Consider the following 16,251-nt stretch of genomic DNA (forward strand, 5'->3'; position numbering starts at 1 on the left):
GTGCAACAGGTCTACTAAAGAGACTGCTTACACCACGCTTGTCCGCTCTATCCTGGAGTATTGCACATCAGGTGGGACTGATGGATGACATCGAAAAAGTTTATAGAAGGGGAGCTCGTTTTGTATTATAGCGAAATAGGGGAGATAGTGCCACAGATATGATACGTAAATTGGAGTGGCTGTCATTAAAACAAAGGCGTTTTCCGTTGCGATGGGATATTCTCATGAAATTTCAATCAGCAGTTTTCTCCTCCGATTGCGAAAACATTCTGTTGGCACCCACCTACATAGGGAGAAATGATCATAACGATAAAATAAGATAAATCAGGACTCGCACAAAAAAATTTAAGTGCTCGTTTTCCCTCGCGCCGTACGGGAATGGAACGATAGAGACAGCTTGAAGGTGGTTCATTGAACTTTATTTCGAATAGCAGGGTAATCACGTAGATGTAGATGGGTAGCTGAAAACGAGTGACTTGGAGTGATGAATCAAGCTAAGCTTTGTGGCAATCCAATGGCTGGGTTTCGGTTTGGAGAAATGCTTGGAGGACGTTAGCTGATATCATGTGTAGCGCCAAAGGTCAAAGTACGAAGGAGGTCATGGTACGATGCGGTGACGGAGGGGGGTGTTTCTGGAGGTTGCGGTGTGGTCCCCTTATTGTACGAAAGCTCTAAACGCGGAGGGGTATGAATACATTTTATAGCATTGTGTAGAGGGTACATTAGAGGAACAATTAATGACGTTTGTTTACATCTGCACGACGGTGCACCCTGCCATTAAGTAGCAAGTGTGAGGCAACGCTTTGTGGCCAATAACACTCCTAAAATGCACTGGTCTGTCCAGTCACAACCTGGAAAACCTTTGGTATGAATTAGAACGACGACAATGGGGTCTGCCCAGTGTCCAACTTCACTACTTATTTGGATTCCGCTCTTGAGGAAGAATGGCGTGCCAGTCCTCCACACACATTCAGATACCCCACCGAAAATGAGTTATCTGTAAGGGTAAAGGGTTCAAGCCATAATAAAGGCGAAGGGTGGTCACATCCCATATTAATGTGCACTAATTGGTGTCCATACAGTTTTGATCAGTGTTCGTTAGCATTGCTACTAAGTAAAATAGTTGACACACGGCTTCCTTGTAAATATTTCTTAGGCTTCGACAGTTTGAGTGTCAAGTGTTTTGCAGATATCGGTAGGAACTCTGATTTTCGCAGAATTAAAGATTCTTTTTTCCTTTCTGATGAAGGTTGTGCTGCAATTTCAGGATCCATAAGTGCTCGTGAAATACGTGTTCAGCGATTGTTCCTGTGGTTAGAAATCCTTCTTTATATCACATCAAAAACTTAATACGAATGGACGAATCTCATTTCGCCATGAGGCTGTAGATCTTGTTACGGCAGTGTATGTGCTTTTGTGCTATATCGATTGTTCTATATATTGCGAATCTGAAGCGGATATTTCGAAGCAGTATCGAGTTGATTTGAAACGGTCGTACGAAACTGAAAATGCTAATCATGGTATTAGTGCTGAGGTAATTGGTTCGAGTTTGGTAACCTTCCTGTCCCTCATGCTTACTTTCCACTGCACAACCCGGGCAATCACGGAAGATTGCCAAAGCTTCTAAAAACGTAGTTAAAGAACATGAGACTGTAGATCCACCTTGATGCAGAACACTTTCGCTTAATTTCTTTCCCAAACTAATTTCAGCAACAATATCACCATCATCAGTGGGTTTTTCTTTATGGTGTAATATTAGCACAGTTACTAAACATTACAAGATGTCATTACATATGTATGTTTGGTTCCCGATACCGTATTGTGCGAACAGTTTTATTATAGCTTTGTAGTTTTAAGTCAGTGCATGGTTTATATGTGTGTTGCCGTCTTTTTAGTATATTTTCTATGTTCACGTCATCTGTACGGTACGAGCGGTTGTTACGATCATTACAAAATATGAAAATGCGAACTTACATACGTCAGGGTTATACTACTGGGAATTGTGGTAGTGATGTGGATAAAACTTATTGGTCACTACATTGTTACGTAATCTATCATGTACTCGCGTTCGTTGGTCGGCTTGCACTTGCTCTAAAAACGCAGAAAAACGTAACTTTGTGCCTTGGGCGTAATTCAGAATATTACGTCATCTTGTTGTTTGCTTGTATCGCGAGTTATATCACGTATCACGAGATGATTTTGAAAACTATATCGGGAGTTCTGACGACTTACTTTTGTCTCTGTGTGTGATGGCGGAGTGACCGTGCGCGCGGGACGCGGGGGCTCCCGTGTGTGTGTGTGTGTGTGTGTGTGTGTGTGTGTGTGTGTGCAGGTGGGTGGGTGGATGGATGGGTGTGTTTCCGTTCAGGTGGATCGACAATCCCACATTGTATTTATGCAAACACGCATCAACAGAGGAGTTTTCAAGTTATAATGAACGTAGCTAAAGTAAAACATTGTGCGTTGTAAAACGCTGATATTGTTTTTATGAAAACACGCATCAACAGAAGAGTTTTCAAGTTATAATGAACGTAGCTAAAGTAAAACATTGTGCGTTGTAAAACGCTCATATAACGGAGATTAAGAATTGCAGCCTAAGTACAGGCTAAAGTAATTGAACAATAAAATAAGAGCAAACTTGGTGGTTTTGCCGTATTCGTGAAATGAGTTTTGAGAACTCATGCACGTCAGAGACTGTAACATCCGTGCGCTTCTGTCCCCCAATTAGCGCACAGATTCTCTTGCAAAAGATCTCTTCTCAATTAAATAAGGCATTAGTGATTCTGCAAGTAACTCGCCGTTTTGAGGAGATACAGCAGACGAATTTGATCAGAACCGAAAAATATTTTCTGAAGGGAATGCAGTCACAGTTGGAAAAATATCCAGCATGTCACAAATGCAGAATAAAGAGTGACTAAGTAAAGCTAAAACTTAACTCGCACAGCCACTTACCTCGTGACCACGTCCTGTAAAAACTGTATACAACAACAGCGTCATCATCGCACACGCCTCACACACTACGTACAGGCCACTCATATCTAAACATGCGTGTCACTACTCAAAAGTGCAGTAAAAACAAGTATGTGACGCAGTCTGTGGATGGCCGCCTGCGCAAAAGCTCATTTAACATCAGTACGGCGAATGATACGTTTCATTATACACCGAATACTGTACGTATGTAATTTGCATGCAGTCTAAAAAAGAGCACCTTATGCGCACTTAGATTTTTCTTCGTTATACATCAGTACAGAAAGTTTTACCGATCACCATTTTTATCCCTTTTACTCGTGCTACGTCCGTCTGCCCCGTTACCACCTCGCCTGGTATTTGTCTGAAAAGGCCCTGACTCTACCATGGGACAGAAGATGAGCTGTCTGCTCTGCATTTAGGGATAGAGCACGACAAGCTAAAAAAGAAACACTCCTTTCCAACCTCACGCCCCGCCAACCTCCACTACAATTAATGCAGTGGTTTTGCCTTATGCCTATACATGAAACCGTCTGACATACGCCTTTGACTCCAATAGTACATCGCTGGCACTCATCGGATCATTGTTCACATGCACGCGTTATAATCCAGTTCTTCCAGTTCAGAGTAAGTCGCCAGCAGGTGTGTTGCTTTTTGGAGATCTTGTTAACCTCACGATAGGCAGGAAGGTAGAGAGCTGAACAAACGGAAACTCACTTCGTCCTGGTGTTTGTCACTTCACGAGACAGAAATCTATGATAGTCTACAACATTTCGCGAGTCTTCATCCGTAGCACTTATTCCTCGCGCGTGTTTCCTGCCACTCGGCTACTGCCTCCGCGACATTACCATAGAGATAGTTAGGCGGCGACCAGCCACAGAGCGCGGCAGAGGGTGCTTTGCACTTACCCTTGGAGGAGTCTGCAGACGACGTCGCTGGCTGGGGGCTCGCCTTGCCGTTCTCGCCCGCAGCTGTGAGCAAAGAGAGAACAAAAACTTGTAGTCCAGACTGTGTCAAGGGTAAACGTAACAGGCACACTGTAATACATGCGTAACAACTCAGATTCCAAGTACTGGCTTCTTTAATTATATTATAAACCTGCACATGCTTCTCCATGATAATTATACACTACTGGCCATTAAAATTGCTACACCACGAATATGACGTGCTATAGACGCGAAATTTAACCGACAGGAAGAAGATGTTGTGATATGCATATGATTACCTTTTCAGAGCATTCACACAAGGTTGGTGCCGGTGGCGACACCTACAACGTGCTGACATGAGGAAAGTTTCCAGCCGATTTCTCATACACAAACAGCAGTTGACCGGCTTTGCCTGGTGAAACGTTGTTGTGATGCCCCGTGTAAGGAGGAGAAACGCTTACCATCACGCTTCCCACTTTGATAAAGGTCGGATTGTAGCCTGTCGCCATTGCGGTTTATCATTTCGCGACATTGCTGCTTGCGTTGGTCGAGATCCAATGACTGTTTGGCAGAATATGGAATCGGTGGGTTCAGGAGGGTAATACGGAACGCCGTGCTGGATCCCAACGCCCTCGTATCACTAGCAGTCGAAATGAGAGGCATTTTATCCGCATGACTGTAACGGATCGTGCAGCCACGTCTCGATCCCTGAGTCAACAGATGGGGACGTTTGAAAAACGACAACCATCTGCACGAACAGTTCGACGACGTTTGCAGCAGCATGGAATATCAGCTCTGAGACCATGGCTGCGGTTACCCTTGACGCTGCATCACAGACAGGAGCGACTGCGATGGTGTACTCAACGATGAACCTGGGTGCACGAATGGCAAAACGTCATTTTTTCGGATGAAACCAGGTTCTGTTTATAGCATCATGATGGTCGCATCCGCCTTTGGCGACATCGCGGTGAACGCACATTGGAAGCGTGTACTCGTCATACTGGCGTATCACCCGGCGTGATGGTATGGGGAGCCATTGGTTACACGTCTCGGTCACCTCTTGTTCGCATTGACGGCACTTTGAACAGTGGACGTTACATTTCAGATGTGTTACGACCCGTGGCTCTACCCTTCATTCGATCCCTGCGAAACCCTACATTGCAGCAGGATAATGCACGACCACATGTTGCAGGTCCTGTACGGGCCTTTCTGGATACAGAAAATGTCGCCGGCCGCAGTGGTCTAGCGGTTCTAGACGCTCAGTCCGGAACCGCGCGACTGCTACGGTCGCAGGTTCGAATCCTGCCTCGGGCATGGATGTTTGTGATGTCCTTAGGTTAGTTAGGTTTAAGTAGTTCTAAGTTCTAGGGGACTGATGACTACATATGTTAAGTCCCATAGTGCTCAGATCCATTAGAACAGAAAATGTTCGACTACTGCCCTGGCCAGCATATTCTCCAGATCTCTCACCAATTGAAAACGTCTGGTGAATGGTGGCCGAGCAACTGGCTTGTCACAATACGCCAGTCACTACTCTTGATGAACTGTGGTATCGTGTTGACGCTGCATGGGCTGCTGTACCTGTACACACCATCCAAGCTCTATTTGACTTAATTCCCAGGCGTATCAAGGCCGTTATTATGGCCAGAGGTGGTTGGTCTGGGGACTGATTTCTCAGGATCTATGCACCCAAATTGCGTGAAAATGTAATCACATGTCAGTTCTAGTATAATATATTTGTCCAATGAATACCTGTTTATCATCTGCATTTCTTCTTTGTGTAGCAATTTTAATGGCCAGTAGTGTATTTACTTATGTATGTTTATCTGTACTTTGCACGTCTCATAAACCGCTGGATGGATTGGAACAGTACCTGAGGTTATTGAGCGCATGTTTACGGCGTTTGAAAAACACCGTCACAGGGGACCGCGGAATCTTACGGAGATTCAGACGAAACATGGTTCGTCGGTGCACATTATGTAAAGAAGTTGATGGTCGTCACAGGATCACCTTGTCAACACTAGCGTAGCCGCAGATGCGGTTTACCGTATTTGACCGTCCTCTACGTCGAGAAACGTTTTCTATTCTACAGTCTTCTGGTGTTCTATTTACCCTATCTAATGAGCAGAAAGTGCATAGTGCAGTAGAAACTTTATTTCACATTTACGGCCATTAATTCTTCACATAAAAACGTTCAAAATTTCATCCACTACAAGCTCCTAAATTTTTAGTACGCTGTTTCGTAACACCCTGCGTATACAGGTGTTAGCGTGTAAGTGCAGTTACTTTTATTGCACAACATTACAACATAACATCAAAATTTACTTCATTAGCTATCGACAAGCTATCTCAAATTGATTCCATATTTCTACATTTCCGGATCGCTTTTGACACCGTTGGTCACAAGAGAGTTCAAATCAAATAGCGTGTCTATGGTGTATCGCTGTATCGCTGCAGTTCTCCATATGAACTCGTGATTTCCTGTCGTTAATATCAAAAAACGTAATAATCGACGGAAAATCATCGAGTAAAACAGAAGTGATGTCCGACGTTCCCCAAGAAAATGTTACAGGCCACCTGCTGTCCTTAATCTATACAAACGATTTAGGAGGCAATCTGACCAGTTCTCTTAATTTGTTTGCAGATGACGGTATCATGTACCGTCTAGTAAAGTCACCAGAAGATCAAAACCATTGCAAAATGATTTAAGCAAGATATCGATATGGTGCGAAAAGTGGAAACTGTCTCTGATTACGGAAAATTGTGAGGTGATCCACAGAAACTCGTTAAATTTCGGTTACACGATAAATCACACAAATTTAAAAAATGGCTCTGAGCACTATGGGACTTAGCTGCTGAGGTCATCAGTCCCCTAGAACATAGAACTACTTAAACCTTACTAACCTAAGAACATCACACACAACCATGCCCGAGGCAGGATTCGAACCTGCGACCGTGGCGGGCGCGCGGTGCCAGACTGTAGCGCCTAGATCCGCTCGGCCACTCCGGCCGACACACAAATTTAAAGGCTGTCAGTTCAACTAAATGCTTAGGAATTACAATGGAACGATTACACAGATAATGTTGCGGGGAAGGTGAATCAAAGACTGCGTTTTATAGGCAGAACACTAGAAGGTGCTACAGGTCTGCTAAAGAGACTGCCAACACTACGCTTGTTCGTCCTCTGTTTGAGTACTGTTCTACATTATGGGATTCTTGCCACGTATGACTGTGGAAAACATTAAACAGGTCTAGAAAAGGTCAGCTATTTTCCTGTTAACGCGAAATTGTGGAGAGAGTCTCGCAAATGTAAGCGCGTTGAAGTGAAAACATTAAAACAAAGGCTTTTTTGGTTACGGCGAGATTTTTTCACGAAGTTCTCCTCTGAATGTGAAGATATTTTACCCTCGTTAGTCTACACAGGGAGAAATGATCATCGTATGTAGAAAAATCAGAGCTCGTACACAAAGCTTTAAGTGTTCATTCTTCCCAGCGGTGTTAGCTGAACGGCAGAGAAAACGTCTAAAGATGTTTCGAAGAACCCTCTGCCAGGCACTTAAGTGTGTATTGCTGAGTAGTCACGCAGATTTAGATTTAATGGCTGCATTGTTTGAAGCAGAAAGCCAATAAATTATCTATATATATGCATAAACATTTTGCGTGCGTGTCATGTACATTACTAGATACTAATTAAATATATCGCTGTATTTCATCCAATTTGCTAATCTGCAAGTACACCAAGCCGAATAAACAGGGAACGCACCCCGCTTTAATGACGATTTAATTTTATTTTACAGTTATATAACATATTTGGAATACGATGAGTCATAAGCGATTAACATCGAGAGGAAAGCTCACAGGACCCGGTAAATTAATAACACAAAACAATTTGTAACCGAATGCGGGAGAGAGAGCTTATTCGCATTCAAAATTACTGCGACATGACCGTCTCCATCAGACAGTATTTTATCCTTTAATTCTCACTCATTCCGTGCAGTGTAATGACGGTAAAAATATGCAGCGAACACTCCCGTATTCGTTAAATTAGAATTTCTCCAGCTATTACTGATTTCGAAGGAAGGACAATTGGTGTTAAACACGTTGTAAAAAGCGCAATAGGTAAAGACGCCGCACTTCCTTCGACTGTGCAAACGCAGGGTTGAATATGTGCAGGAAACATTTGAACACTTGGGTGGGTGACTTCAGAAAACGACCGAAAAAATAAATTATCACCTCACTCTCGAGACTGGTTTTGAACTTGAGAGCTTATTAATACACATATCAAAAAACGTTTTGCATCACCCCGGTTCCCAGTACTCCTGGAGATAGACGTTGACTGTGGATATTGTATCACAGACACAGTCCCTTTCACTGTTCAGAGATGTCACTAAACCCGCCAAAAGATGTAAACAACCATGCATGACCAGTGCCCATCAGACGGAGGTGGTATGACAGCCGATTAGTTCCAGTCATTCCACCACGAAGGAGGTACACCGCTGGTGTTGTCTGTAGTTTAACCATGCGTAGACGGTCAATACCGCGGTTCGATGGCGTCCGCATTGTTATTTTGTGCCAGGAAAGGCTCTCAACAAGGGAAGTGTCCGGGCGTCTCGGAGTGAACCAAAGCGATGTTCTTCGGACATTGAGGATATACAGAGAGACAGGAACTGTTGATGACATGCCTCGCTGAGGCCGCCCAAGGGCTACTACTGCATTGGATGACCGCTACCTACGGATTATGGCTCGGTGGAACCCTGACAGCAACGCCACCATGTTGAGTAATGCTTTTTGTGCAGGCACAGGACGTCGTGTTACGACTCAAACTGTGCGCAAGAGGCTGCGTGATGCGCAACTGCACTCGCGACGTCCATGGCGAGGTCCATCTTTGCATCCACGACATCGTGCAGTGCGGTTCAGATGGACCCAACAACATGCCAAATGGACCGCTCAGGACTGGCATCACGTTCTCTTCACCGATGAGTGTCGCATATGCCTTCAATCAGACAATCGTCAAAGACGTGTTAAGAGGCATCCCGGTCAGGCTAAACGTCTTAGACCCACTGTCCAGCGAGTGCAGCAAGGTGGAGGTTCCCTGCTGTTTTGGGGTGGCATTATGTGGGGCCGACGTACATCACTGGTGGTCATGGAAGACGCTGTAACGGCTGTACGATACGTGAATGCCATCCTCCGACCGATAGTGCAACCATATCGGCAGCATGTTGGCGAAGCATTCGTCTTCATGGACGACAATTCGCGCCACCATCGTGCACATCTTGTGAATGACTTCCTTCAGGCCGGCCGAAGTGGCCGAGCGGTTCTAGGCGCTACAGTCTGGAGCCGCACGACCGCTACGGTCGCAGGTTCGAATCCTGCCTGGCGCATGGATGTGTGTGATTTCCTTAGGTTAGTTAGGTTTAAGTAGTTCTAAGTTCTAGGGGACTGATGACCTCAGCAGTTAAGTACCATAGTGCTCAGAGCCATTTGAACCATTTTGAACTTCCTTCAGGATAACGACATCGCTCGACTAGAGTGACCAGCATGTTCTCCAGACATGAAGCCTATCGAACATGCCTGGGATAGATTGAAAAGGGCTGGTTATGGACGACGTGAGCCACCAATCTGACGGATCTACGCCGAATCGCCGTTGAGGAGTGGGACAATCTGGACCAACGGTGCCTTGATGAACCCTATAGATAGTATGCCACGACGAATACAGGCATACATCAATGCAAGAGGACGTGCTACTGGGTATTAGAGGTACCGGTGTGTACAGCAATCTCGAGCACCACCTCCGACGGTCTCGATGGATGGTGGTACAATATGCAATGTGTGGTTTTCATGAGCAATAAAAAGGGCGGAAATAGTGTTTATGTTGATCTCTATTCCAATTTTCTGTACAGGTTCCGGGACTCTCGGAACAGAGGTGATGCAAAACTTCTTTTGATGTGTGTAAGACGCGTGCCCATGTTGTATTCCCCGCACATCTATTTCTTTATATTCTCTCTTTCAGTATCGGCAGGCGATGTTCTCATATTATCTTGTTTTCATAATTTACTTTTTGATCTGCGTTTCATCAGGGACTGCCTCACGAAGCGTTCCAGAAAATTCTATACACGGGGGATGAAACAGAAATCTACAGAATGAATTTCGGAGTATGTTCACGAAAATTTTTTGAGTACGTTGCTTGCAATGGACCCGTGGTGCCTGCGGGGGTCCGTTAGAGGATAATAATGTAAATATGATTTACTCGGTTTTTTATCCCAATAAGCTTTGTTTTGAGCGGCAATACACTCTAAGGTAAAAAAAAAGAATAAAAAAAACAACGCTCCACGAAGGAGTTATGGAAACTGACCACAAATTGAAGTTCAAACATGTACCGACGGAAAATGCGAAATTGTAAACTTTGGCGGCCGATGCATGAATGTGTAACGCTACAGCCGGCCGGAGTGGCCGAGCAGTTCTAGGCGCTACAGTCTGGAACCGCGCGACCGCTACGGTCGCAGGTTCGAATCCTGCCTCGGGCATGGATGTGTGTGATGTCCTTAGGTTAGTTAGGTTTAAGTAGCTCTAAGTTCTAGGGGACTGATAACCTCAGATGTTAAGTCCCATAGTGCTCAGAGCCATTTGAACCATTTTTTGTGACGCTGCAGCTCAGTTTCTTCGCGAAGCTGACAAGGATAGTAAACACAGGACATGTCGATACCAGGACACAAAGTTTTCGTGAATTTCACTGCGTGTATCAGCTGGACAGTAACTATGCCTCGCAGACAGGCACCTAAACAGCATACGGAGATGTCAGCATTTGAGATCGGACGTGTTGTTGGTCTCAAAGAAGGCGGTTGGGGTAGTCGACGAATCGCACGATATTTGAATAGGAGCGATGCCGCTATTCGACAGTGTTGCCAGGACTGGGGGAACCATGGTCGAACACAGAGTCAAGAAAGAAGCGGTTCATTTAGAGAGACGATAGAACGAGGACAAAGCGCTTGTCAGAGAGGCACTCAGAGCCCCGGATTCATCATTATCATCGGTCCGACGCGTAACTGGCACTTCAGTGACCACAAGAACCACTAATAGGTGGCTCAGAGAAAGGAGGCTGAGCTCATGGCGCCCCTTCCGTTCTCGATACGCCAGCAAGCCAGTTTACAGTGGTAACGGACATATTCGGCCTGGAATCTCATTGACTGGAGGAGAATTGTCTCCAGAGACAAGTACCGCTTCGAACTGGGCCCCGACGACCAGCGAAGATGTGTCTGGAGACCAACCCGAATGTCACCCGCAGAGGGTTCGACAATCAGAAAAATGGTGTGGGGTGCCATTTAATTTCATAGCAGGATCCCTTTGGTTGTCATCCGCAGCCCTCTTACACCGCAGCAGTACGTCTACGCCCCGTTCTGTTGCCTTTCCCGGCAAGCCCACCTATGCCTACATTTCAGTAAGACAATGGCCGCCCCACACGGCGATTGTTCCTTCTGCTTGTCAAACCCTGACTTAGCCAGCAAGATCACCAGATCTCTCCCCGACTGCGAACGCTTGGAGCATTATGGTCAGGCCCTTCAACCACCTCGGGACTTCCACGATTTAACGTTTCAATTGGACAGAATTTGGCACGATATCCCTCAAGAGGGCATCCAACAACTCTATCAATCAATGCCAATCCGAGTAACTGCTTGTATAAGAGCCAGCGTGGCCCAACAAATTATTGACTTGCTTCATTTGTGGACCTCTTTGTCTTAAATAAACCATCCATTTTTTCTGAAATTACAATCATTTGTTTATACGTACATGTTCATCATTTTGTATCCCACCTGGAAGGCGGCGCGTGGGTCTGCTCCTGAAAACTGAAAGGTTGGCCGAATGTAGGAAGCTAGGAGGAGCAGGTGAGGTGGAACTCTCGGTACAACTTTTTACGACGGTGAGCACGTAGGTACATAGTGTCAATAGCAATCTGAGGTTGAAGCGATGTTTCCAGGCCGTCTGCTCTTGATGAAATGGGGAGAATCTGCAGCGGAGCTCGTAGATCTCAACAGCGCCTGCTAGACGGCGCTGTCGTCGGTGTCTCGTAGCATAAAGTGCCAACTTAACTTACGCCGTGGCATCGTAGCTATCGATACCACACATCACATCTACCAATTTCCGTCCCATTCAGTTCATTCTTTCGAGTGCGTCGCTTTTTTTGGTCTTACAGCGTACTTTCACAGCAGAGAAATAGCCTGTAATATGTCTCAGCAAGACGTATGAGACAAAACTCAGAGTACGGCAACAGCCCTCAGACGAAACAGGATTCAATAGTGTTACGACGTGGTGGCCTCGTTGAGAGAACAGCTCAGCGTAAGAGTCTTTGTAGCTGTCTTTCACTGCAGTGAGTGAAGCAATGCACAATATGCGTATCAGCATACCTACCGATATTTCTGTGTTAAGGTAGAGTTAAGACTGCTGCGGTAACAAACCCGAGATATTGAGGGCGGCGACTCAAGTGAGTATTACTGGAGACATGACAGGTGGGAGATGAGGTACTGGCGAAAGTAAAAGCTGTGGGGAAGGTTGTCAGTCGTGCTCAGGCAGCTCAGACGGTAGAGCTGTTGCCCGCAAGGGGTAAAGGTCCTGGGTTCGAGTCCCAGTCGGGATCCCAGTCTTGGTCTACCAGGAATTTTCATACCGGCACACACTCCTCCCCTGCAATGCGAAAAAATCATTCTCGAAGCTCTTTGCTTTTCCATATTCTGAGAGGCGGTAGTGTGGACCAAAGGAAGAACAAAACGTCCAGTAAACCTGGGCTCTAAAAGTGCATATTTTAAGAACAATGAGGACTTGTTTATCTTTGCTACTGTGAAATACATTTCTCCTGAAAAAGTGCTGATAGCTCTTAAGGTAAGCATTTTAGAGCCCAAGTTTACTCGACAATTTTTGCCTGTTTTGGTCTATAGTACCTCCTCCCAAAATATGGAAAGCAAAGAACTTGCAGTGGAAGAGGAACATTTTCAGAGGTATCAGAACGATTTTCGCTTTTAACTTTCTACTCGGTAGTTTTCAGCCCCATGTCCCTTACCTCAAAACTCATACATTTACTGATCTCCATTATCAGTGAAGGTTCATAACATCATCACGGAATCACCGTGTATAGGTAAGGATATAGGAATGTGAATGGGACCTCCAGTACATCGGATGAACCAAATACATCCAGCATACGATCTTAAAATTTCGTGACGAAAGACGAAATACGGTCGGAGATAGTAATTAACAACGATATAGTTGAACAGGTGTCACATCTTAAATATCTTGGCCGTGTTCAAATTATGGTAATGAAGCAGATGAAAAGCTACACAAATGTCAAATGTAAGACAATAAACAGAACATTTAGGCACATAACCTGAAAAGTTACAAAAATGAAATTTTATTAAACTATGGCGAGACCATTCGTGCTCTGTGGAACTGAGAGTTGGGTAATTCAAAAAAAGAAAAGACAACAGCAGAGTACAAGCAGCAGACATGAGGCATTTGTGAAGAGTGAAATGCCACTCAAGAACAAATGTATTTAAAAATGAAAATGTTCGGAATGGGTTACATGTACATACCGTTAATGAGGATGTAACTGAATACAAAAATAAGATGTGAACGGAATGAAAGATAAATGACTACCCAAGAAAATCCCCAACTACAGCTCGGGAAGAGGGAGAGGCACAAGTCGACGAACTAAACGACGGATAAAGAGGGCGCTACGGTCACGTGTAGTCTGGCATCGACGGATAATGTTTAACTGGGCCGAACATTCTCCCACAACGACCTGATGGTCGCACGTACCTCTTATTCCCGCGAGAGGTTCTGCCGCACATGCTGAATGATGTTCCCGTGCCTATCGTCGCCGCATTCGTTTGATTTCACTACGAGGTGCCCCCCACACATTTCAGAGACAAGTGAAGGACCATTCGCAGGCAAGCAAGCTATCCCGGCCTCTGGACTGGTCGCGGTGGGCCAGTCGCATGGCCACCACGATCAGCAGATGTCCCCAATCGAGTTCCTGTGAGGGTGTCTGAAGAACCTTGTGTATGAAACACTTGTTAATATCAGCGGAGGACTTAGTGGGCAGGATTGTTGAACCATTTGTTGCGACAGCAGGATTTCTTGGAGATACCCAGATATCTCTGAAAGGGTGCGCCGTTCAATGTAGCGTCGATGTCAGGCGTGTCTCGATATATCAAGTTAAAACTCTGAGCATATTCTGTAGGCGTCCATTTGTAGTATGCGACTAAATAATTGCAACGCCATTTAGTAGCCCTGGACAGCCTTTGCGACACTCGTTTCCTATGTCATTACTGATCCTTGTTCTGTGCTCGGTGTGTTGTGTCAGTTTGTAAAGGTTTTCCTGAATCACCCTTGTTTGTATTGTATTGCATTGTATGTTAACCGGGGGCCTAGAAACGACGGAGAGGCTCCGACCCCGCCGCAGCCGCAGTGGTCCACAACCCCTCGAAGACTACCGCAGTCCACTTCACCCCTCCGCCGTCCCACACCGAACCCAGGGTTATTGTGTGGTTCGGCCCCCGGTGGACACATCCCCCACCACCACCATCACCAGGGAACGCCTAACAGCAGACGAGTGTAACCCCTATGTTTGCGTGGTAGAGTAATGGTAGTGTACGCGAGCGTGGAGAACTTGTTTGCTTAGCAATCGCCGACATAGTGTAGCTGAGGCGGAATAAGGGGAACCAGCCCGCATTCGCCGTGGCAGATGGAAGTCCGCCTATGAATCACCCTATAGTAAGGTTCACGCTGCTGTAAGCCATCTCGCAGGACAGCTGGTCACAAAGCGTGACAATGAAGGTCTCCCACCTTGTCGTACTTGAGAGTACAGACGATGCGGTGATTCGCACTGCAAAGACTTGGCGAAAGCCGCGCGGGGTAGCCGCGCGATCTAGGGCGCCTTGTCACGGTCCGTGCGGCTTTCCCCCCCGTCGGAAGTTCGAGTCCTCCCTCGCGTATGGGTGTGTGTGTTGTCCATAGTTACTTTAAGTTAGGTTAAGTAGTGCGTAGGACTAGCGACCGATGACCTAAATAGTTTGGTCCCATAAGAACTTACCATTCCAAATTTACTGGAGACAAACGCATAACTTTCCTCATTAAAATTAACTCTTGAAGTGTTTGCATGAGTACGGCCCGAAGATAGCCCGAAAATATCATGCTACAACAATAAAAAGGTCTAATAAAGAATACAGTGAACCGAAAAGATAGAATCAAGAATTAATTTTCACTGTGCAGCGAGGTGTGCGCTGATTTGAAACTTCGTGGCGGATCAAAACTGTGTGCCGGTCGGCGCTAGAACCTTGGGACTCTGGTCAAAAATGGTCAAATGGCTCTGAGCACTATGGGACTCAACATCTTAGGTCATAAGTCCCCTAGAACTTAGAACTACTTAAACCTAACTAACCTAAGGACATCACACACACCCATGCCAGAGGCAGGATTCGAACCTGCGACCGTAGCAGTCCCGCGGTTCCAGACTGCAGCGCCAGAACCACTAGACCACCGCGGCCGGCGGGACTCTGGTTAAGAGTAAGCGAAAGATGAAGTTCAATCGGAGGTACAGTTGTGAGGGCGGTTGGTGAGTCGTATTTGGATAGCTCAGTCGTTAGAGCACTTGTCTGTGAGGCAAAGGTCTAGAGCATAGCGTCCCGGTCCGGCACACAGTTTTACTCTGCCAGGAAGCTTCAAATCAGCGCACACACCACTGCAGAGAGAAAATTAACTCTGGAAACAATCCCTCAGGCTACGGCTAATTCATGTCTTCGCAGTGGCGAATGCTAGTCGCTATAGCACTTAGCCGTAAAAGGTAGGGGTCCCAGTTTGGAGTCCCGGTCCAGCACACAATTTTAATCTGCCAGGAATGTTCAAAAGATTGGATGGTTGGTTGGTTGATAGGGGGAGCGGACGAAACAGCGAGGTCATCGGTCCCGTTGGAGTAGGGAGGCATGGGGAAGGAAGTCGGCCGTGCCCTTTCAAAGGAACCATCCCGGCATTTGCCTGGAGCGATTTAGGGAAATCACGGAAAACCCATATCAGAATTTCCGGACGCGGGTTTGAACCGTCGTCCTCTCGAGTGCGAGTCCAGTGTGCTAACAAATGTGAGTTGTTGCTGAAAGCAACTGTTGAAGGAATGGTGGAGGGATAGTATCGCAAAGCTAAGTACATACGACAAAAAAAAATGGTTCAAATGGCTCTGAGCACTATGGGACTTAACTGCTGTGCTCATCAATCCTCTAGAACTTAGAACTACTTAAACCTAACTAACCTAAGGACATCACACACATCCATGCCCGATGCAGGATTCGAACCTGCGACCGTAGCGGTCACGCGGTTCCAG

General features: G+C 45.9%; 1 protein-coding gene across 6 annotated transcripts in view; it reads right to left on the reverse strand.

Moving 5' to 3' along the window:
- The window catches only part of LOC124775714 (sorbin and SH3 domain-containing protein 1), a 1,093,224-nt gene that overhangs the window by 626,071 nt on the left and 450,902 nt on the right, over positions 1-16,251 (reverse strand). For all 6 annotated transcript variants that reach the window (XM_047250558.1, XM_047250581.1, XM_047250574.1 and 3 more), the window contains exon 5: positions 3,876-3,938. In XM_047250558.1, the coding sequence (XP_047106514.1) occupies positions 3,876-3,938 (63 nt within the window). The remainder of the gene's footprint in view (positions 1-3,875; positions 3,939-16,251) is intronic.

This window comes from Schistocerca piceifrons, chromosome 1, assembly GCF_021461385.2.
Source record: "Schistocerca piceifrons isolate TAMUIC-IGC-003096 chromosome 1, iqSchPice1.1, whole genome shotgun sequence".
In the NCBI taxonomy this organism is placed as follows: domain Eukaryota; kingdom Metazoa; phylum Arthropoda; class Insecta; order Orthoptera; family Acrididae; genus Schistocerca; species Schistocerca piceifrons.